This window comes from Castor canadensis, chromosome 7 (assembly GCF_047511655.1).
Source record: "Castor canadensis chromosome 7, mCasCan1.hap1v2, whole genome shotgun sequence".
NCBI classification, from domain to species: Eukaryota; Metazoa; Chordata; class Mammalia; order Rodentia; family Castoridae; genus Castor; species Castor canadensis.
The window spans coordinates 154172821-154194859 of record NC_133392.1 but is presented as its reverse complement, the minus strand read 5'-3'; the positions used below and the strand labels follow the sequence as shown (position 1 = coordinate 154194859).

The 22039-nt window shown below is 46.0% G+C and overlaps 1 protein-coding gene across 9 annotated transcripts in view; it reads left to right on the top strand.

Annotated features, from left to right (window-relative positions):
- Vps13d (vacuolar protein sorting 13 homolog D) overlaps positions 1-20651 on the top strand; it is a 246848-nt gene extending 226197 nt beyond the window's left edge. For 8 of the 9 annotated variants that reach the window (XM_074081332.1, XM_074081327.1, XM_074081326.1 and 5 more), the window contains 3 exons: positions 7576-7707; positions 16219-16459; positions 17793-20651. In XM_074081332.1, the coding sequence (XP_073937433.1) occupies positions 7576-7707; positions 16219-16459; positions 17793-17924 (505 nt within the window). In that variant the 3' untranslated portion in view covers positions 17925-20651. The other variant, XM_074081328.1, reaches the window with a different exon arrangement.
- Positions 20652-22039: the final 1388 nt, after the last annotated feature.

The following is a 22039-nucleotide window of genomic DNA, read 5'->3' as shown; positions in this document are numbered from 1 at the left end:
CGTGGATGGGGTGATATAGAATAGCTTTATTAAGGGAGGGGGAGTCACCGATTCTACCAGGTGAGGGAGGAGAAGAAAACAAAAAAGGACCAGAACCTTGAACTTGGAGGTGGGGATAGAATACATCATCACCTGGCTCCTTTGACCTGTGGGCAAGGGGGAGGAGCTCTTGAGTCAAGAAGGGGAGCAGTCCCAGACTATCCCTAACCTAAAAGAGATCAACTTTTGGGAGAAGGTAGATAATGTAAAAATTAAAAGAAAGAAATTATGTAATCATTTTCTAGAAATTAATCTGAAAATACCTAGTTCATGTAATTTAATCACTTATTATTAGCATTTATATTTAAGAGCTATAAAACCAGGTTTTGTGTCTTTAGGTGCATATGAATTATCTTAGGATTGGCATTAGAGGTAACAGGTTAATAAGGAATTTGACCATGGCTTGAGAGATTCCTATAAGAACGAAACTCTGATTCAGAATATCATAGAACAGAAGTGAAGCTTGTGGTTATAAAGTGCCCCACTTCTTGTGTTGTTGAAAATTGAAAATCACTTTACACATTGTCTATTATTTTTTAAAGCAAACGAACCTCAGAATGTAGGCAAATTTGTAGCATTCCAGAAAACTGAGGCTCGCAATTGTACTCGTACTAGAATGTTATTCACACCGCTGCGATTCTTTATAAAGTGAGCCTGCCTTGGCCCTCCTCATCCGGCTGAATTAACAGGTAGTCTTACCTCTGAGGAGGTTGACTAAGAAAAAAAGTCTGGAGTATTTTTGCCTTAGAGTTTAAATCCCAGTAGCATATTTGTTGGCATTAGTCCTACCAGCTGTCACAGTTTCAATGTCATGGGGTCCCCAAAACATGTGTGAGGTTACAGGAGGCTTGACCCCTATAAACAAGTCAGGTGTGAATCCCACTGATGGGAGCAAGCCCAGCCCAGGAAACATTATCCCTGCTTCTGGATGTCAAATTACTAAAAGCCTAACAATATAAATATGATTTCTTAAATCAACATCTCTCCCACATTTTCAGTGGCAACAGTATGATGTGGGATTTTATGTGCTGTTACACATGTGACTTCAGAATCCCAGGGAGAGGTAAGTGAAATGTTAACAAGAAAGCAACAGGGAAAGGAAAGTAGTTCCTTCACAAGAAGGAGGGCGAGAAGCCGTGAGCCCCTTGATAAGAAAATGAAATGAGAGGCTGGATGTTGTAGACCCCTTCTGCCTTATCTAGGTTAGGAACCCTCTGTGTACCATGCTGCCCATGGTAATAATAGGTGGCATTGTTGAGTGTGTGTCCTGAACCAGAATGATACCTGTATTGACTTATTTACTCCTGACAGCAGCCCAACTATCAGCCTCATTTTATAGATAAGGAAATGCATTCTGTAAATGGCAGTCACACTGCCACTCCCGGTGCATCGCTATCTCCAATGAACTCCAATCATCTGCCTGAAAACGCAAGTCATCCCTGTCTTCCTCACCAGCCCATGCATATGGTATCTCAAGGAAGGTTCATGGGATGGGCTGGAGGTAGGGAACAGAGGCCAGCACAAGTCACTCTGAGGGTTTTGAGCATGATTGTTTTTCTGGCTACTTTAGTTTGGCTTTGACTCAGTAATTGCATTTAAGAACCAATCTCTACTGACCTACAGTCTCTTTCTGCCCAACCTATTTTTTTTCATGTGTCCAAAATCTGAATTGTCCTAGCAAATACTTGGAACAGTTTTCTTGGCACAAGAATTAACACAGCCAGAGCTCACCATTTAGCTGTGAGTAGGTTCTTGAAAGTGGGTTTCATCTCAGAACTTGAAGGAGGGATTTCTGATGGAAACTGAGCCAAATTTGAGAAGTTATCATCATCGGGCAGACTCTTCTGCAATCACACTATGTACTGAGTAGAATAAAGGCTGTCTTTGGAGAGGACATACTTTTCTACACAGTCTTTGGAAAACAGAGAAGAGAGGGCTGCAGGTCAGAGGTCACATACAGCTTGTGCAGGATGGGCTTCTTGGACATCCAGACTCTGTACTGTAGTGGACTTCAGAGGGCATTTTAGCTAAATCATACACTCCAGGGCAGAGAATGCTGGTTAGGTGGACTATTTGGTTCCTTTTAGAATGAAGCCATTCAGCTGAGAACCCTAGTATCTTGTAGCTATTATCAGTGAACAGTCAGTACTTGAAGAGAGCATCTGGATTGACCTCCTGTTCTCAGTCTAATTATTTGTGTTCAATAAAGCACATTCTATATCAATGATTCTTTATGAAAACAAAAGTCTTGGACACATACATAAAGTAAATGCAAGCATCATCCATCACTCTGTTGAGGTCAGCACATACAGCCCTGAGGAAGATGGCTGTCTCCAGTTAGATAAACATCCTACTGTGCTAGGAAGTCACAAGCTTCACATACTTTCTACTTTACTTATTTACTGATGGTTTATGGACATCACTTAGTTGATAGACATTGGCCATGACAGACTTCTCAACCAACTACTGACTCAATGTAAGCCCTACAGGGGTATGGACGTGTGCACAACATCTGTCTTCAACTAACAGAACTGTGACACAGCTACTCATCATATAGGCAAAGTACAAATCAGAGCTGGCCAACTGTTGACCCTCAGGCTGAAAGGCAAGATCAACCAAGAGGAATTGGTTAGATCTCCCTTGTCACATTGTTTGGATATATTGTTGCTTGAAGTAAATGACACGAATTGTTTTCATTGCTCTGATCTTTGGTTTGAAGGCCTCCAGTGTCTGTCAGATAGCACTGGCCAGATGCACACTGAGCCTGCATGGACCTCTCTCTGGGTATCTGCAGTGCATCAGCCACTGTAAGTGCAGCCCCTTCCCTGGGGGAAGAGCCATCCATGCCATATAGCCAGCTCGCTGACATTTTCATGGAGTTCAGAGCTCAAGTTCGTTTGGTGCTGACATTTTGGATTAGCTGGTTGACTGGAAGGACTGCTTCTTCCTATACACTGTGAAATTTATAAACCGCAGCAGCTGAGGGCTTAAAATGGCCGACAACCCCCAGCTGGCAGTAATTAAGTATACCACAGACCTTTGGCTAAACAGAGGCTGTGGAGGCAGAGTTGCTGCATATGTACTAAACAGACTCATGTTTAAACTGTCTTTAACGCTGTGTGTTGGTTAGTGAGAGACATTGTTAACTAATGAGAGGGGAGTGTATAGGTTTTGCCACCTCTTGTTTAATGATCCCTTCTCCCCAGTGTTGTAATGCCAAGACCCTGTCCAAATGGCAGCATGCCATGACAGTGAAGGTGGCCATAGGAAAGGAGCAAAGCCACCATGCTGCCTGGAGGCTGGGACAGAGTGGGAACCACAGTAGCTTAGATGTTCATCTTTATGTTCCAATGCCAATGACAGGGTCCACAGCCAGTCCACTATTTTTATTGGACACCATTATCCTTTAGATTGGAAGGAGAAGATGGAGCAAGAAAACAGTAAGATGCCATTTTTTACCTATTCAAGCAGCAGACATTTAAGACTTTAGATCTGTGCTGTCCAAGATGCGATTTAAATATAATTATAAACCAATTAAAATTTAAATGCAGTTCTGTAGGTACGCTGACTGCATTTCAAGTGCTCAGCAACCACGTGTTCAGTAGATGTGTATTAGATGATGTTGTTTTGGACAGTACCAAGTGTTGGAAGGAATATAGATGGCTAGAGTCTCTTAAATGTATTCTTGTGAGAGTGTAAAAATGGTCTGATTGCTTTAAAAAATGGTGTTAAGTGGACTTTTGTACCCTTCAGTCCAGAAAGTACCTCCTAAATACATACCCAAAGCTCACCAGGAGACATACAAGAGTGTTCATAGCAGTATTATTTGTAATAGCAAAACCTGGAAATAACCCACGTGCTATAAACGGAAATATGGGTAAATCATGGAATAGTCACACGGTGGAGTGTTAAAGCAGGCACAGCAAATGAGTTGTAGCTTTACAGGAAAGAATGGCTGACTCTTAGCAATATGGCAGTGATGCCCAGAACAATTAAAAACTAAAGGCTGTATATAATAAGAATGTGCCATAGCATACTCTGAAATGTGATAAGACTATGTAAGAAAGAAAAGCATGGAATGATAAGCATGAGGATCAGAACTGTGGCTTTCTCTGGGAGAGGAGGCTCAGGGGTCTGCGTGCAGGGCACATACAGTCAGACTGCAGTCAGCAGTAGGTTTGTGTGCTGGTGGGGATGATAGTTTCACACGTATGTCATTCTTTCATATAAAGAAAGGCCAGCGCTGGAGGGAGGGAAGGAGGGAAGGAGAGAAAGAGAGAAAGAAAAAGGTAGACTAGCAGACCAGTGGCACTGGTAAGCCCTGAACTATTTAGGATTGCTGTTTCATACAGTTATGCTAGTTTCTAAGAATTATTTGAGTTTATAGTATATATTGCATTATCAGAAAACAATTCTTTCTCACAGTCATCTGTACTGAATATCACTTTATAAACTGCTGGCTTTGGAGGTTTGTAAACACTAGCTTATTGCTGTCTTTTAAAAATTCTTTGATTAAGTTTGGGTCTAAATTTGTTCAAACCTGGGATCTTTAAGTACTACCCTCCCTTCCTTCCACCTACAACCAATCATCTTGGACCTGAGAAGTTTAACTTTTAGTTGAGTTTTGGAGAAGAAAACCTAGTTTTTGAGGCACTGACAATGATAACATAATCGGGGATTGTAGAATCCAACTTTCTGCTTTTAGCAAGAATATGAGTAACTCACCTTTCTCCAGGTAATGTCTTTATTATAAGACTATCATGGAAGACTATTTCCTTTTGTGGTCAAATATAACTCTCTCTCTTTTCTGGCATATCAGCATGAACAATGAGCCTCGAATGGCACAGGGATCTCCTCTAGTCCCAGTATTGGGCTGTGCATTTCACCTGGCCCTTGGTATTTGGTGGGTCACCAAAGAAGGGTCTTGGAAATAGGAGGGAGTATGCAGCCTGGTGGGAAGATAGATAAGAAAGGAGCATAGCCAGCTGTCAGTGTATACCACAGGAAGCTACTCCACTTTCTATTCTCTGGTGTTTTCATGGGTTTGTTGTTTACAGGTTAGAAGATAATGTACTGGGGGAAGAGATAAAATTTGAGGAAGGCCACTGACTTAAGAAATTACTGCTTGCATTGGGAAGCTCACTGATAATGTGAATCCCGTCTACTTACCTTCCTAGCTCTCCCACAGTCCTTATGGAATGGTTGCCAGGAGCCAGGAGCAGAACAAGACCACCTGGCCTTGGCTTCTTGGGCTTCCTTGGGTCCCATTAGATGGGCATAGGGCTCTCAGTAAGTTTTCTCCACATGGTAGCATGTTCCTCCCAGCTTTGAATACTGAGGAAACAACTGTTTCTTATAAGGAAGAAGACACTTGTCCTCAGAGGGGTCAGTTTCATGACCATCCCTCATGCCACTTCCTTTGCTTAGATAAGTGGACAGAGATACCCTTGACCTTTCTGTCAAGAAGATGGGATTCTAGCTGGCTCACATTTTACCTTCATGTTGATTGGTGGCTTTCAAAGCTCAAAATCGCTAATCTTCAAACTTTCTACCAGCGTTTGCATATCACCTTTTATTTGTAGCTCAGTGAATAGCCTTAAACTGTTTCCCACCCAAAAATATAATTTCATCTAATCCCTTTTGCTCCTCAACTGGCAACCAGGACACTGTTGAGGAAAAAAAGTCCTTCTGCTCATGGAATTTACACTCTAAGTTTTATATATATATATAGAAGGTAAGCCTATGGGCCTCCTAGTAGGTTGGGGAGATGTGAGAGGAGTCAGAATCGAACCCTATATTGAAACGGTCGAGGAAGTGGTCCCACCATACTCCTGTTGGAGGGGCCTTTGGATTTCTGCGTGATATTTCGTGGACCTCTTCCCAGAACCTCATGGGTAGGAGAACAGTGAGACCAAGCTGCCTTGGGACAGGCCACTGAGCCTGTCTAGGCAGTGCTTAAAATGACAGCAGATGTTGCACCAGGCAAGGAATCCAGACAGGCTACCTAAGAAAGTATGTCCAGGCTCTGCCTTTGGGTCCCTTGCATGCAGTGGTCTACTACATTCTTAACCTAGCAATTGTCAAGCTTCTCTACCAGTGGACTGACAGTGGCTTCCTATACCACCGCCCCTACTTTCTACCAGTAGTTAGGAAATAAACAGCCAACAAGAGGCCTAAATCCTAAAGGAGGAGTGAGGCTAGGCACAGTGCAAGTATGTGATATAAATGGTTGTTTCTACCCATTTCCTTAGCACAAATCATTGAAACTTCCTTATCACCCTCAAAGAGCACAATTAATAGTACTCAAGGCTTCCTTATAACTGGACTTTTGGGAAATTATCACTGGATTTCTGGCTTTGTGGTGTGTCTCAAACATCACCTGGTGTAGGGGCTGCCTTTCAGGCACCATACCCTGGTTAGCTGAGCTTGACCTGGCTTCAGGAACGCTTCGCAATGCTCCTAGGTTTGCAGCTAGCCTGTCGCATGGCTTGTGGCAAGTTCCAGACTGTTTCTTCCATGTTACTGCCCCAGCTCCCTCCAGGACACTTGCCCTTGTCAGTCAGTCTCCACACTGCTTGGTTCTGAAGTGCTGATTCAGTGTGGAAGCCTATTCCTCTCTTTGAGGTATGTCTAGAGAGGGATGTTTTGCTTCAATGGGTTCCAGGAACAAATAATAAAAAGTACAACAAGTACAAGGCCGAGGACAGACCCAGTACACTCTTATCAGTCATCTGAAATATGCACAACCTTTCCAAGGCAAATAGGGACTCCTGTTTCTAGGAAAACACCAAAAAGTATTTATCAATTACCCTGTCTATGGTTTGTGGAAAAAGACAACAGCAGCCGACCCTGAAAGTCTTAGCAAAGCAGATTCCTTTGGGCAACTGACAACTGAGTGGCCTAAGTTAGGGCTGCTGCAGAATCCCAGCAGTGTCCTGGGACTTGTCTGTGGTGCCTTTCTTCCCCACACCTCTTACCCAGGCATGGTAGCCTGAGTACTCTGAACTCATCTTAGAAGAAGCCAGAAGCATGGCAGACTCTTACTAAAGCCCAAGGCCTCTGAGTCTGCCTGACCCATTGCAAGGCCACAGATAGCTCCCTCCAAGAGATTCCTAGAATAGCAGAATGTGGCCCTGTGGAAGTCTAGTGATGATGACCATAACAAAAGCCACAGCCTCTTTCAGCCACAGGCTTGATTGATGGACACTATTTTATTTGATCTTCATAGCCATTCTGTGAGATCGATGTCATCATCCCGTTACAGAGGAAAGTGAAACAGAGGGTGAAGGAGATTGGCTAACACAGCCATGGACCACATACTCAGCTTGAAAGGATCCTAGGGCACGTTCCCAGTTCAGTTTCACAGTGGGAGTCTAACCACGATCTCACAGCGCACTCAGAGTGCAGGCACGCTGCAGTTCACATCTCTCTGAAGTAGAGTGTGTCTCACATTAAGTGCTACCTTCTCAAGTGAGGAAGGAAAAGCATTTTGCCCTTGATGCTAACTCTTTGCTTCCTGTCCATTTACCCCTCTAGGACCCAAGCACAGAGGGTTCGGAAACCACGTTGCTGCACTGGACCCCAGGGCCTGCTTCCCCGATATTCTGAGAGCCAGGCAGAAGGACAGGAACAACTTTTCAAACTGACAGACAACATCCAGGATGAATTGTAAGTGGAAGCCAAGGGGACTAGCCCTGTTGGGACACTGAGTTAGTCATTTCTTCTGTGCTTGAATCAGAGGAATTTACATGTGATTTGAGCTCCCATCTAACTCAGATCTAAGAATGGGCCAAGGCATTCCTGATCCTAAATGTTTGATAGGTATATGACTACTTGCAAATGGCCTTTATGGACTGGCTCAAAGGATAGAGTGCCTGCCTCACAAGCACAAGCCCCTGAGTTCAGTCCTCACTGCTACAAAAAAATAAATAAATAAATAGAAACTGGAGGTGTGGCTCAAGCAGTAGAGAGCCTGCCTATTTCAAACCGCAGTATTGCCATAAATAAATAAATAAATAAATAAGTAGCCTTTACTAGAAGGAGTGATTCTCAAACTTGGTTCCATAGCCAGAGTTTACTGTTTTGTTTCTAAAAACTGTCTCTTTCTAGATAGCTCAGAGAAAGAAGAGAAATGTTCTTAATTTTAACGGCTGTAAAGTTTTCTTAAACTTTGTAGACAAAATAAAACACGAAACAACTAGTAGTCAAATATTTTAGAAATGTGATTTTCTTAATCACATTTCCACTCTTTTAAATATGGAACTTTACATTCCCGGGGTCTTCTCATATTTTCAGCTAGATGAAATTATTCCTAGTTGATAATGGTAGATATGTCACCTTTTAGTCTATTCTGCAGAGACCCTAAGAGTGTTTGTAGCTCGATTAATGTTAGAATCTCAGCCCAGAGAAAGGCGTTTTATCTGAGGAGTAGCAAAATTAAATGCTAGTTTAATTCTGTAACACTTATTTGTCTCCTCTAAGGTGAACCAATCCAGAGAGGGCCTGAGCATTGTGGATATTTCTGGTTGGTAGAGGAGTGTTAAATAGAGGTTAGCATCCAGAGCAGTCTTCAGTGTCATTGGTACAGATGGTGCTAGCAAGACCTTGTACCAGTATTTGATGGGGACAGAGACTGAAATATAAGACTCGTGCTGCTTGCTGTATGAGGTGTCATCTTCCTAACATGTCTGTGTGATCCCACCCCTCATGGTATTGTTAGGTCATCTCTTGGTAATGTTAGCATATTTCCTTTTCTCAGCTTAAACAATAGAAATTTGGATTCTACCAGTTCTGGCCTGGAGGCTAGGAAGTTGGAGGTCAAGGTGTTAGCCAATTCTGCTCCTGGTGAGGGCTTACTTTGTGGCTTGCAGACCATCACTTTTTTAGTGTTTCTTCACATGGCAGACCAGGCAAGCTTTCTGTTGTCCCTCATAAGGACACTAACCCTATTGGATCAGGGATCCAACCTCATGACTTATTTCACCTTAATTACCCCCTTACTCCAAATAGTCCCATTGGAGGTTAGGAGTTCAACATATGAGTTAAGGGGAGGACATAATTCAACCCATACCACAAGTTATGAATTGGTTCTGGTGTTTCACTGTGGCCTCAGCTCTAGTCATTTCTCTGATACCCAGAACCCCAAGTCTTGCTCCAGGGAGGACTTTATGATCCTGCCTTTCGCAGGGTGGGGATTTGGGGTGTCAGCTGCCCTTCATACTACATTGCTGATGGAACTTGAGCCCTCTAAATTAGAGGCCCAGAAAGTCAAAGTCATCTCTCAGCCTAACAGGCACACACAGTGCAGTCCACTAGAATGGCAGCCCCAGGAGGGCTGCGATATTTGTCTGTTATGTTTGCTAAAGAATCCTCAGAACCCGGAACAGTGCCTGGCATACAGCTGGCACTCAATAAATGTAGCCGGATAACTACGACTTAGCATTTATATGAATACATGTCTACTTCTTAATCATTTGTAGCTTTTTGTCAAAGGTTAAATTGATTACACATTATCATATGTTGCACTTTTAGTTTCCTCCCCAGCTCACCTCTGCTCAACTCAAACCACCTCTAGTCTACAAGATACATGCAGCAGAATGATATGTGACCAAAAAAACAGACGAGGAGATTATGTAGTACAACCAGCATAGGGTTCTCCTGGAGAAATGTAAGCCTCAAGAATAGCCAGGGAGAACTGAAAACTGGAACAAACAAAATCAGTGAGAGAGTTCTCATGAAACTCTTGAAATTCATACAAACTCGGAGCAGTTATTGGGGTGAATGAATTTTGACTTTAAAGATGAAAACCATGTGTCTCCACCCAAGTTGTGAATTGAATCTGGCCAGTGAGTATTGAGGGAAGCAGGTGACCAGGATCTTCCTCGGGGTACAGGAAGAGGTCATCAGAGACTCTAGCAAACGTGTGTCTGAAGTGTCCTTGCTTATTAGCCTGCCTTCACAGTGATGGGAGCATTACAGTCATCACCCTAAAGAAAGTGGTTTTCAGGAAACACCATGGGTGCTGAGTTATACCTCCAAATTTCATCCTAGATTTGTAATTTAAAACATTTTTAAAGACCTAATTATTTGCATATTTCCCTTCAGAGTTAACCCCTCAAAAGGTTCTTTAATATCTTTCTCTACTGTTCTAACTCAATGTTTCCACATTTTTTTCCAGTTAGACTCACTGCTTCACTTCTGGAAAATGTTGTGTAATTACTTCCCGATGGAGTGAAAACCCCACAAAGTCCCCAGTGTCACAGCAACATCAACTCTGTTCTAGATCAAGTTGCATTTAGTTTTCTCATTTCATTTAATTAATTAGTATTAACAAGTTAGTTACTGACATCTCATTTGATGTCTGGTCAGCTAAAAAGGCTTCAGTTTCACACTACTCAGCTCTTTCTCTGGCATGTCACAGAATTGGCTTCCCATTTTCTCAGCTTTAACCCAGGATTCTGGGTTAACTTGAAGCTAAAGAAGTAACATTTGTCCTGTGTGAGGAATTTAAATTTTCTTTCTCACTAGTGCCTAATGTGTGGCCAGAAGTCTCATTGTCATTTTAAAAAGAAAGTACCTGTTTCAATTCTAATATTTCACCAAGACCCAGGCACATACTCAGGGATTATACTTACAAGGGTGGTGCTGATCTTTACAAAAAGAGGCCCGTGAGCAGCCCCAGGGCCTGAGATGCTGCTCTAACCTACTGTTTTCTAGACTATGATCCTTGGATTATATTATATTGTTTACATAGTTACGTAGACATATTTATTATATTTAATACAGAAAATAGTTCGAAAGACCATATCTCAAAAAAAAAAAAAAAAAAAAAAAAAGGGCTGATGGAGTAGCTCAAGGTATAGATCCTGAGTTCAAGCCCCAGTACCACAAAAAAAAAAAAAAAAAAGTTCCGAGAGAATTCATTAACTTGCCCACTTGGGGACAACATTCTGTTGGACATTACAAGGTTATTTCACTGTCATTTTCTAAGATTCCTAACACATAAAATTTTTTAAGTTCTACTGTGTGCCGAAACAAGTAAGCACTTTGCCCAGTCCTCAGTAAGTCCACTATATAGCAGGGTACTACCTATAACATAGGATCACTGTTCAAGTAGATGTTCGAGCCTTGTGTTGTGTTGCCACTAGAGGAGGTGATTAATTTGTGCCTGGACAGCCAGGGGAAGGCTTTGCAAAGAAGGCTGTGAACAATAGGCCTGGGCTTGCAGGAGAAGAAGGAATGTACCAAGGACACAGGGGAGGGGAGCAGACGTGGGGAGCATCATGCTGGGCAGGAGAGCTCACGGCATATCTGGTGAAGGCTCCTCCACAGGAGTGGCTGTGGCACCTGTGGGAAGGAAGAAATGCCAGGTGGATTGCTGGAAAAGCAACTTCCAAGGCCCCCAGTGCCAAAGGCCTGACCTTTGTGGTCATGCTAAGTGCATGGCCTTCCTGCATGGGGAGCAGGAAATGATTCTTCTCTTTTCCCCACTTCTACCTAGTTTATCCTATTACACTAAAAAAAAAAAAAACAAAAAAACCTTGCCAATAAAAAAAAAACCTTGCCAATACTTAAAACAAAATGCATGCTGAAAATAGAACCTTGAGGACGGCAGAGAAAGGGATCTGGTGGAGAGACTGAGGCAGAAATCCAGTTAGGAGACCCTTGGAGTGATCCAAGGTGAAGGGTAGAGTGTACCCTTGGTAGCATGAAGACGGTGGAAGGGGCAGCGTAAGAGGAGGAAGAGGAGGAGGCATTGGGGTCATTAGGAGAAGTAGGCTCACCAACTTTGAGTCTGAGGGAGGAAGAGGATTGATACTTACTTCTTTGGTTGGTGGTGGTTAGAGGAGCAGAGCTGACAAAGAATAGCTCAGCCATGTATATGCTGAGTTCATGGTGCTTGGGGACACGCATATGGAGATGTTCTATGGAAAGCCTGGCACTCAGAGTGACTCAGGCAAAGGCATGGGCTTAGGGACACAAATGGACCTGCAAGTCAGAGGGCACCTGGGCTGACATGCATTTGGGGAGCACTCCTGGAGCAAGGCAACATAGACCCTTCTGACTTTGAAATGACTCCATCAGGAGTACAATGGTGTGTGCAAATGAGCTAAAAAGCAAGAACACATACATACATAAGTACATAAATGAATCCATAAATGAGGAAGAAAAGGAAATCAAATAGGGCCATTGACACAGTTGCTTGACAGATGTCTCTCCCTGGGGAAAAAACGGGGCGTCTTAGAGGAACATCATTTCTCCAACCTGCTCGTGAGAGAGTATGCAGATTGGGGGTATCTCCCAATGGAATTGAGGGCATCTGTCCTCCACAGAAGGAAGGGGTAGCAAGAGCTGCCTTTGGCTGAGGATCTCTTCTGTGTTGGGCATAGACCAGCTCTAGTTGTTACCGCCACCCTGCAGGGTGGCCAGGGTTTTCCTTGTTCTGCAACTCCAGGCAGGGAAGCTGTGAGCACAGCCATCTGGCAGTTGGAGGTAGAGCTGAGCAGCACTGGGATGCTGGCTCCAGCATTGTGCCTGCCCTGTGACTTGCAGAGCATGGTCTGCCACAGTGAGGGACTCAGGGTCCACTGGTGTACTCGGGAATAGCCCCAAGCTTTATGGTTCATGGATGTGGCAATTGTAGGGTCCTTCTGTGGCCTTGAATCTTGCCAGATTCCCACTTTGGAGACCTTGGCGTCTCCTCTGAGAGCCCAAGAAGATCTCCATGGTCACAGCCTGAGCCACCTGTGCTTAGGAGCATAGGTCACTTTCAAGTTTTCACTGTTAGCGCCAGTCCATCCTCTGGGAAATGGGTATAAGCTGTGTGCCACAGCCTTCCTTTCTCTCAAAAGAAACTATCTGGACACTGACCACAAACCCAGATTGTCCTCTTCCTTGCCTTAAAAAAGGTGTTAAAAGTAGAACTTTTAACCTAAGTTAAAAAAATTGTATGACTGTTTTGTTTCATAGGCTCAATTACAGTGCCTCCAGCTGCTCAGAGTGTGTCGACAGAGCCCAGGCCCCTCTTGCCTCGCACTGAAGGGCAAAGCTTCCGGACACGCTTTGTGTTTTTGTCAACACTTTGCCATCCCCTTCCTCCCACTGAGCTAATAGGTCAAAGGACAGAAGCGCACCCTCAGAACACACCTGGGACCACACTGGCTTCCTTCCTGTGTCACCCATAAGGTTTTCCAGTGGCCACTCACTCACGGGCCAACAGCAGTCCTTGTGTGACACATGACTGTAGGGGATGAAGAGTGAAAACCCAAGTTCAGGCACCAAAGCCAAGTGTCCAGCAGTGGCTGTTGTTGCTCTGCGGGTGTGACCAGGAGCACATACTAGAGAGACGGCCACAGAGGGGGCTGTGTCCTGTGGCTTTGAGGAAAGAGGGAACGGGAAGGAGTGGTTCGGCAGATGGAAGAGCTGATAGTGCTCTGTCTTTGCCTGGCTCCCTTGTCCCCTGGGCTGTGGTCTTCTCTCACAGAGTGACAAGTGTGGGATCGGTGTCTATCAGATAAGAGGTCTGGTCTGGAGCTGTTTGAATGAGACTTTGATGTGCTGTCCAGATTTCATAAAAACACCAAAATTAATAATAACAGTGAGGCCGATGGACCCAAAGCCTTGACTGTGGGTCGTGGGGTGCAGAGGAAGTGTCAGGAGGAAGATGGAGGGACAGCTGTGAGCTGCTTAGTCTCGGGGTCACCACCCGGCTTCCTTCTCTTGGTCATGCCCTTGGCTCTGATCTGCTTTTGGTTTGAGACTTTAGAGCATTTCGTGCAAATGTCCAAAATATGTGGTTATCAGCAGCAGCTCCAAGTGGTGATGGAGAGCAGAGATCTGGGTCCTGGACCTGGAAAGGAGAGGTCTGGGCAGGTTCATGAAGCTGCTCTCCTCCACTTGGGTTTCTGTATGCCATGGGTTCTTCTGACTTTTGTACTGTCTGAAGGAACCTGGCAAGTGCCTGTATCTCCCTCAGAGAGATAAAGAAGCTGAGCCACCAGGAAACAAGCCACCTGTCCAGAATCCCCAGCCTGTGGGCCTCCCTGGCTCAGAGCCACCATCCCTCCACAAGGTTCCTGACCTGATGGCTCAGGCTTTGGTGGCCTCCTGGAAAGCCTGAGAGCTGCTCCCACATGGAAGGTGCGCTTAGTGTGGGCCCTTCCAGTCAGGGTGGTATAGGGGCCAGAGTAAGGGATGGAGGCCAGATGTCAGTTGTACTTGTAACACACACTCCTGCCATCACCCCACGTGTGGTGGCCAGCTTTGGGGTCTCTGAGAGCCCACAACAGCCCATGGCCACATGCCTAGCTCCCTGTGCTTAGGAGCAAAGCATGTTAGGCTCATTCCTCGTGAATTCCAGCAAACTCCATGGTGTAGTCTTTCTGTGGTAGGTTGCTTTTTTGTCTCTTTCTGTCTCTGTGTCCTTCTTTCTTCCTGGACCAACTGCTTTTGACTCCATTCACCTCATTCAGTGGCAGTTCTGCCTCTGATGCAGTCAGTTATGGGACACGAAGAGGGCCGTGCTAAGCAGCCTGTACACGGAGAGTGGTAAGCGTTTCTAATTTTGGCATTGAGTCTTTACAAATCTACATTCTCAGCATTTCCCACCAGTTACAGTAGAACAGCAAACCACAATTTTTGTCATTGAACAAAATGACAGCCAGAGCAAGGCAGATAATTATTGCATCCTCATGGGTAGCCAGCAGAGTGTGGGTGCTCAGGGAGTCACAGGGGTGTAAGGAATGAACCCACCCTTACGAGATACTTACCCAGAAAACACAAAGAACCAATACGTGTTTGGCAGTACTTTTGGAGGTCAGGGAGATGAGGCACTCAAAAGTGGAGACGGGCTGGAGCGTGTGGAGAAACTCTGAGAAGTCAGAACTGTGACTTGTGTAGAAAGAGGCTGGGAGAGAGAGCTGTGTTCTGGGGAAAGCTCGCCACACACAGAGGTGAGCAAGCAGCCTGGCTGCCAGCAGTCAGGGCTTACGTTCCCTAGGCTTCTGCCTCCTTCAGGGAATTTTGTACCCTCTGACCCAGGACCAAGGCCATCCGGGGCCCGTGTTCCACAACATGCCAGGTGGGGCCTTGGCTCTGAGCAAGCACAGTTGGAAACCAGCACTTGACAGCCAGTCTGTTGTCACTTCTTAGTATTCTGCCACATCTGTTCTCTCTTGCTGTCCCCTTCCACCATAGCCTCATTGTGAAGGCCAGCACAAGACATAGGGGGCCACCAGGCTAAGAAAGCTGTCACTGTGGCCGCCAGGTTTACTCTTAATAGCAGAGCAGAGGACTGACCTGCATAAATCTCCACGTTCAGCCTGTGAGCTCCTTGGAAGAGGAGTTCATTATTTTCTTTTCTTTTTTAAGCTAGGTTTTTTCCTGTCAGTGGCCCTAAAATTCTTAGAAGAAATGACTGAAAATTGTTAAAAGGAAGGGTGCAGCTTTACCCAACACAGCACTTTCCAACTGTGAGAGTTTTCTGAGCATGGAGAGGTCTCGTGAGTTCCATTGCCCTGGCAGTCCTGAGCAGGAACAGGGTACCTCTTGTCAGGGCTGTCAGGAAGGAAGTGGATGCAGGTGCGCAAACTGTGTCTTCTGCCACCTTGTCACAGCATGCAGTTTGGTAAACCTGTTGAATTCTGCTGTTTCCCAGTCAGTGTTCTTCATCCCAGGCAAGTCCTCTAGCCTCTGAGCGTCAGTCTCCAAGCTAGCTGCTAGGTCAGTTCAGCACTGTAAAGCATCTTGCTTTCTTTCTGTCCAGCAGAGCCTTTCTACAGTTTCCTCTAAGCCTTCGGCCATCCAAGCTTTTGCTCACCGAGCAAGAACCCAAACCCACACAAAACCCCATTTCAGAATGCGAAGTTGTTTCAGTTGTCGATCTTGCTAATGTTTCCGAGTACCACAGCAGGGAGCTGTGTGCTGTGCATGTAGACCTCACAGCAGCCAGGCCCTGAGCGGCTAACTTACAAATGAGGAAGCAGGCCCAGAGCAAGGAAGCCGCCTGCCTGAGGTGTGATACGTGGGGAGCTTGGGTCCAAACTCCAGCCTTCAGACCCCAGGACCTACAGTGGGCCTCCACCCCTTTCTGCTGGCCCAGCACTGAGGGATAGCCTGGCCCTGCCAGGGAGGAAAAGCTCTCTGCCACTGCCACTGCCATCTTCCTCTCTCCCTGTGCAGCTTCATAGCCGTGGAGAACATTGAGAGCTACTGTGTGCTCATCTCCTCCAAAGCTGTGTACTTCCTGAAGAGTGGGGACTATGTAGACCGAGAGGCCATTTTCCTTGAGGTCAAATATGATGACCTCTACCACTGCCTCGTTTCCAAAGATCACGGGAAGGTGTATGTGCAGGTAACCAAGAAAGCCACGAACACGAGCAGCGGAGTGTCCATTCCAGGCCCGTCCCACCAGAAGCCGATGGTGAGTCCCAGCAGCCACTCAGCATTTGGGTGGACAAGTTCAGAGTCAAGAGGTAGCACACCTGGTGGTCCCCTGCACTGCCTCCCACTCTCCCACAAAGACTCATCTGGGAGGTTTGGGCTGCTCTGGGGCAGCCCTCCAGCTCCCCAGGAGTCCCAGGCATGGTCTCAACACCGCGCCTTGCTTACTCGTCAACCTGTGCAGGGAGCATGGCTTACCTAGTTAGCTGTAGGGAACAGCTAACAGAGTTCACAGGGCCTTGTGTTCTGAGAGGTGACTCTTCAATGCATTAAGGCTAAGACCACAGTAGAGCGCACTGTGGGTTCTTTCTCTGGTAACAGAGGAAACTGCAGCTTTGCAAACAGTGCAAAGAAGCAGTGCGTAGCGTGCTCTTTAGGTATTTGTAAGAACAAGTAGACTCTGCCTCCGAAGGGTAGGAGGCATTACAGCAGGACTTTGAAGTAGTAAAGTTCCCCAGCTGGGCGCTAAGTTCCTTGCACTGCCATCATCCCCACTATGTAGTTAAGGAGTAAAAAGGAGTGAGGGCAGGTGACTCATGCAGGCCACACAGCCGACTCCAGGTGGCCCAACTTCGTAGAAGATGTGTGGACCACAGAGCCCCTGCTGTGCTGTCTTGACGGGCTGTGGGTGCCACAGAGCAGATGTGAGGAACCCCACTCATCTCAAGTCATGGTCTGACTGGTGGCTTCTGATGACACCTGGTTTTGGCCGTGCTGTGTCCCACCTGGCATGCAGGACACTGCTGTCTGCTTCAGGAAGGATGTGCCCTTCAACATGCCCTGCTCGCTCTGGCTTTCCTGCAGGCCAGCCTTATTGTGCTCGTCAGGGGCCCTCCCTGCTCACGGATGTGAGGCTCCCCCGGGGTCATTGGCTTAAGATAGGGCTGCACACTTATGAGTGCCAACACCCCAAAGTGTCCTCACAGTGAGAGTTTTCCACCAGTTCCTCTTCATAGTCCACGCCCCTCTCAAGGTCTGCCAGCAGTGTGGCCTTCTAGCTAAGAAAGGTCTCTGACCAGTCAAGCTTTAGATTTAATCTCTGGTTGGACCCACAGTTACTGTCTTCTGGTTTCAGACCAATGTTATGGGTCCCAAATGTCCAGTGATTATGGGTTGGCCGCAATCACCTGGGGAAGACATTAAAAATCCATACTCTGGGGATTCGCCCCAGGTGTTTGGATCAGAGTGAACTAGAGCAGGCCCCTGGGAATCTGCTTTTCCAACAGGAGCTGCTGCTGGGTGGGTTTGCCTTACCCATGCCCTTTAGCTATCCATGCCGTCTGGCCAGGCACTCATTCTCGTCTCCTCCTTAGGTCCATGTGAAGTCTGAGGTCCTCGCTGTCAAGTTATCGCAAGAAATAAACTATGCAAAGAGTCTTTACTATGAACAGCAACTTAGGTTAAGACTTAATGAAAACCAAGATCAACTGGAGCTGGATTCCTGAGAAGTGTGATTGCTGCGGGGAGACACTTCCAGACAGGAACCAACCATCCAGAGGGCAGATGCCAGGCTGGGGCTCAACTAGCAGAAACCAGGAGAAGGCTTGGGGAAGATATATCAAGGAACGAGGGAAAGGAAATCCTCACAAGGAAAAATGCCAGTGGAAACCATATTAATGTGTGGGGCGGGTGTTACTTTAGATTATGGGGAAGTAATTTTTTTAAAGGTATTGGTTGAATAACATAAAAAAAATGTACTGGAGATAAATCTAATTTTAGATTTCCCTGTATTTTGTTAACATGTATATATGTACAACTGTGTGTTTGTAAATATATAGGCACTTCTGAGTGGGGCGGGGATGTACGTTGAAGGTCTGTTTACCTGTAAAGTAATAGAAAATTATACTGGATCTTCCATTGCACTAATTCCACACACTTTGTTCAGGGTACTCTCTGAACAAAGACATCCTTGAAAGTTGGAGACACAGGAAGTGGTTCAAGGTGAGATCTAAGCCTTGGCAGCTGCTGGTGACCCACCCAGGCAGAAGCCACAGCCAGAGTGAGCAGAAGCAGAGCCACCATGGAAAGGACACAGAGAGTGGCTGGGCACCTATCTTTCTTCTCACCCCGTATCACAGACAGAGCTTAAGTTACACCAATAATTTTTATAATGGATAATCTCTACTCATTTGGCTTTCCTTGCCTTGGAGGCAAAGAAAAAAACGTCTTCTGTCATCACACAGGTACACACACACACATACACACACACACCCCCCAGCAGTGTAAGTTTTTTTCATGCCAATATTAGAGAAGTTGGAAACATTTGGTAGGCTCTGTTGACTTAAAGCGAAAAAAAGGCTATTGAATGCTATCATAACAATTAGCACTCCCAGAGGAGAACTTGTCTCTCCTTCCTGGGCACCAGCAACTAGAGAAACTCCTTCAACTGTATTCTTTTTAGTGAAGGCACATGTTGGCATTACAGCTACAGGGGCAAGGATGGGACACCAGGACAAATAGGAGGGAAAGAGAGTTTCAGGAAATGGAGGGAAATTTGAGTGTCAGAAGGCTGTTCTGAGAGTTCCTCACGGAGCCAGCATTTGGCCAAGGCATGTCTTGTCCATGGTTTCAGATTGAAGCTATGAGTGCCTATTCATCCTTGGGTCTTCTTTGTGGTGTTTCCCTTTTCCAGAAAGGAAGGAATAAGCAAATGGGATGTGGGAAATGTGCCTCACTCTAGAATGAATGACTCATCGTGTGATTTTAGAAGTTTTATTTTAATAAAACCAAGCCATTTCTGCAACCTTGTCATATGTAGCTGAGATCTGAGATGACCCAGTGGATGTGCAGAAGTTTTGGTGTTTAGAAGCTAATCTGTCTCTCTTCCCCTTCTTTACTTCCTCTGTTTCTCGCTCTGCACATGCACACAGCATGTGTTCAGAGAGAAAGAAAGGCCACTCCCCTGAGTGCTGTAACTGAATAGTATTTTCAAGGTTGTTGAGCTCCAAGGCTTGAAGGTTTCTCTAGATTCTGAGTTAGCAGATCACACAGCTGGAACTTGGCCTTTATGGGGTCAGGCAGGTTGTCGTTGGTTGGTTCATTGCTCATTGGGTGTCACCACGATGGTATCAGTGCTCATGCATGAGACCTGCAGCCAAAGAGCAAGTGTGAGCTGCTCTTGGCCTTCCTCACCAGCCTGGGTCCCACCCCCCACCCCACGGGTTTGCCTTGTGGTTTTTGTCATCAGTAGTCCACTGCCTGAGATCATGATCTCCTGCAGAGAAGCCTCTCTGAAGGTTGATTGTGTGAGCCAGGGAGCCTCTGTCACTTGATGGGTGACAGAGCCTGTGTTCCTAAAGAAATCTGCCTGGGGTTCTCAGCTCTGACTGCAGTGCGGAGGGTATACTGCTGAGGGTCGCCGGGTGGCTGGTGCTTCAGGAGAACCAGGGGCCCTATGCCTCCTGCCTCCTTTCTAATTTAATCAACTCTTTAAATAGGTGCCACTGTGGTGGCACCGCTGCTCCCTGTGACATCTACACCTTAGAAGGGGTAGGTGTTAGAACAGGTCCCAAAGACCAGATGGGCTGGGGCTACAGAGCAAAGGGAGAGTTCATTGCTAGCTTCCTGAGCTCTCTCCCCGTCTAGGGAAGATTCCAGGGGCTTTTGCCCTCACTTCCTGGTTTGTCTGGAAGAAACAGGTCTTGTCCTGGGGCCTCGAATGACCTGTTTCTTCTTCTTAAATTGGTATTTAGCCAGTGGTGTCTGAGATTGATCCCAACAGTTTCTGCCCATTTTCCTGCAGCCTCAAATACGTGACTCCTCTGAGGGAAGCAGAACAAATGGATGAGGAGGTTGCATGAGGAGGTTTCTAAAGCCATCTCCGTTCCTTGACCTAGCACAGTTCAAGGCCAGCTGGGCCAGTGTCCCCACCTTGGGCCCAGACCATGCATAGTGGTAGCAAACAGGCAGCCTCAGTTCCAGCCCCCAGCTGTCCTGTGCGTGGTGGGTGCTTCTTTTGGTGTTCGGAGACTCCAGGGCCACTTTGTTTTCGGGTGTCATCTGTGCCTCGAAAAACCATAGTAACTTCTTGACAGACTCCCAAAAATCAAATACCTGGTTCTTCACTGTGTAAACACCATTACTGTCACCAGTGTGTTCAGACTCTGTCAATTGGCTTCTCAAATCAGAGTCACTTTCCTTCCTGTGGAATAAAACGCATTGTTGACTTCTCATACTTGTTTTCTGGTTTCTTGGCATTCCACAAATTCTAAAATCATCCCCAGTGACAGATACTACACAGGGTAGAGCATTCACAATAAAACCAGAGCAGACCCCACACCCAGAGGTCCTTGGCTTCTAGCAGTTACCCTCCAGGGCCTGCGGACTGGCTGCTGAGCCAAGCCCCACAGGCTAGAGTCATCATTTAGAGTCAGGCAGATAAAGAGGAGGCAGAGCAGGACCAGCCAGAGACAGAGGACAGGCCCAGCAGGGGATGGATTCTAGATACTGGGTCCACAAAGCATTCAAAAATAAAGTCTCGATTGCTGCTGCTGAACCACATTGGAAAAGGAGCACAGTTAATAATAGTGGGTTCAGCAGTGGAGACGTCACAGGAGACCTTCCTAAAGAGCAGTTTTGATGGAGAAATGGAGGCATGAAAGCCATGATTGAGGGAGGAGAGTCAAGAGAACACTGGAAGAAGAGATAGGTATGTAGCTGTGGCTCAGTGGTAGGGTATGTGCAAGGCCCTGGAGTTCAATCCCAAGCACTGCAAAAAGAGGAAAATGGAAAGAGAGATTGGAGACACCAATATGACAGCTCTCGGAAGGAATCTGGCCATTCGTGGAAGGACACAAATGCTTGGTGCCCCGAGGGTGGATAGCAAAGAATTACACTTAACCAAGAAACACCCCCTGGTTCATTCGACGACTACATCCACTGCTCTGTTGAACTTGACAGGTGGAACAAAATGTCAAACAGAAGTCCGAGAGCTTAGAGAAGGCAAGGGCTACACTTTCCAAACCAAAGTCCAGCATCTAAAGCTGACGCCCATCCTACGTGGGGAAGAGTGGAGGTATGGACATCCCAGGTGGGCACAGGTATTTCAGGCTCACAGGTGTGGTGGGCAGTTTGACAACAGGCCATCCAGGGCGTAGGAGGGAATGCGTGGACACCCTCCATTTCTGCCACCAATTTCAGCATGCTGCCCTGCAAGTGCCAGCTCATGAGGAAGACTGACTTCTGGCACTGCCAAGGAAACTTGGTGTCTGTTGCATCCCAGGACCCGGGAATGGGTATCTGAAAGCTCCCCAGGTACTTTTGGAACCACAGGTGTAAGCAGAGTCATTATATCTAGAAGTTTTGATTAACCCCAAATAGCACTTGTTTAGGAAAACTGGGGTGGGATTCCATTTGCACCTGAGGGTCACAAAAATAATTGCCAAGCCAAGCTGCCACTCCCTGGCAGGGGGACAATTAAAGCAATCAGAAAGACCAAAAAAGAAGAAAGGAACTTGTCACAGAATAATCCTGTTGAAACCTGTACTTTAAAAAAATTTATTTTAAACATGTAGATGGTTTTTTGTTTTTTGTATTTTCATTTTGTGGTTTGGGGGGGTTG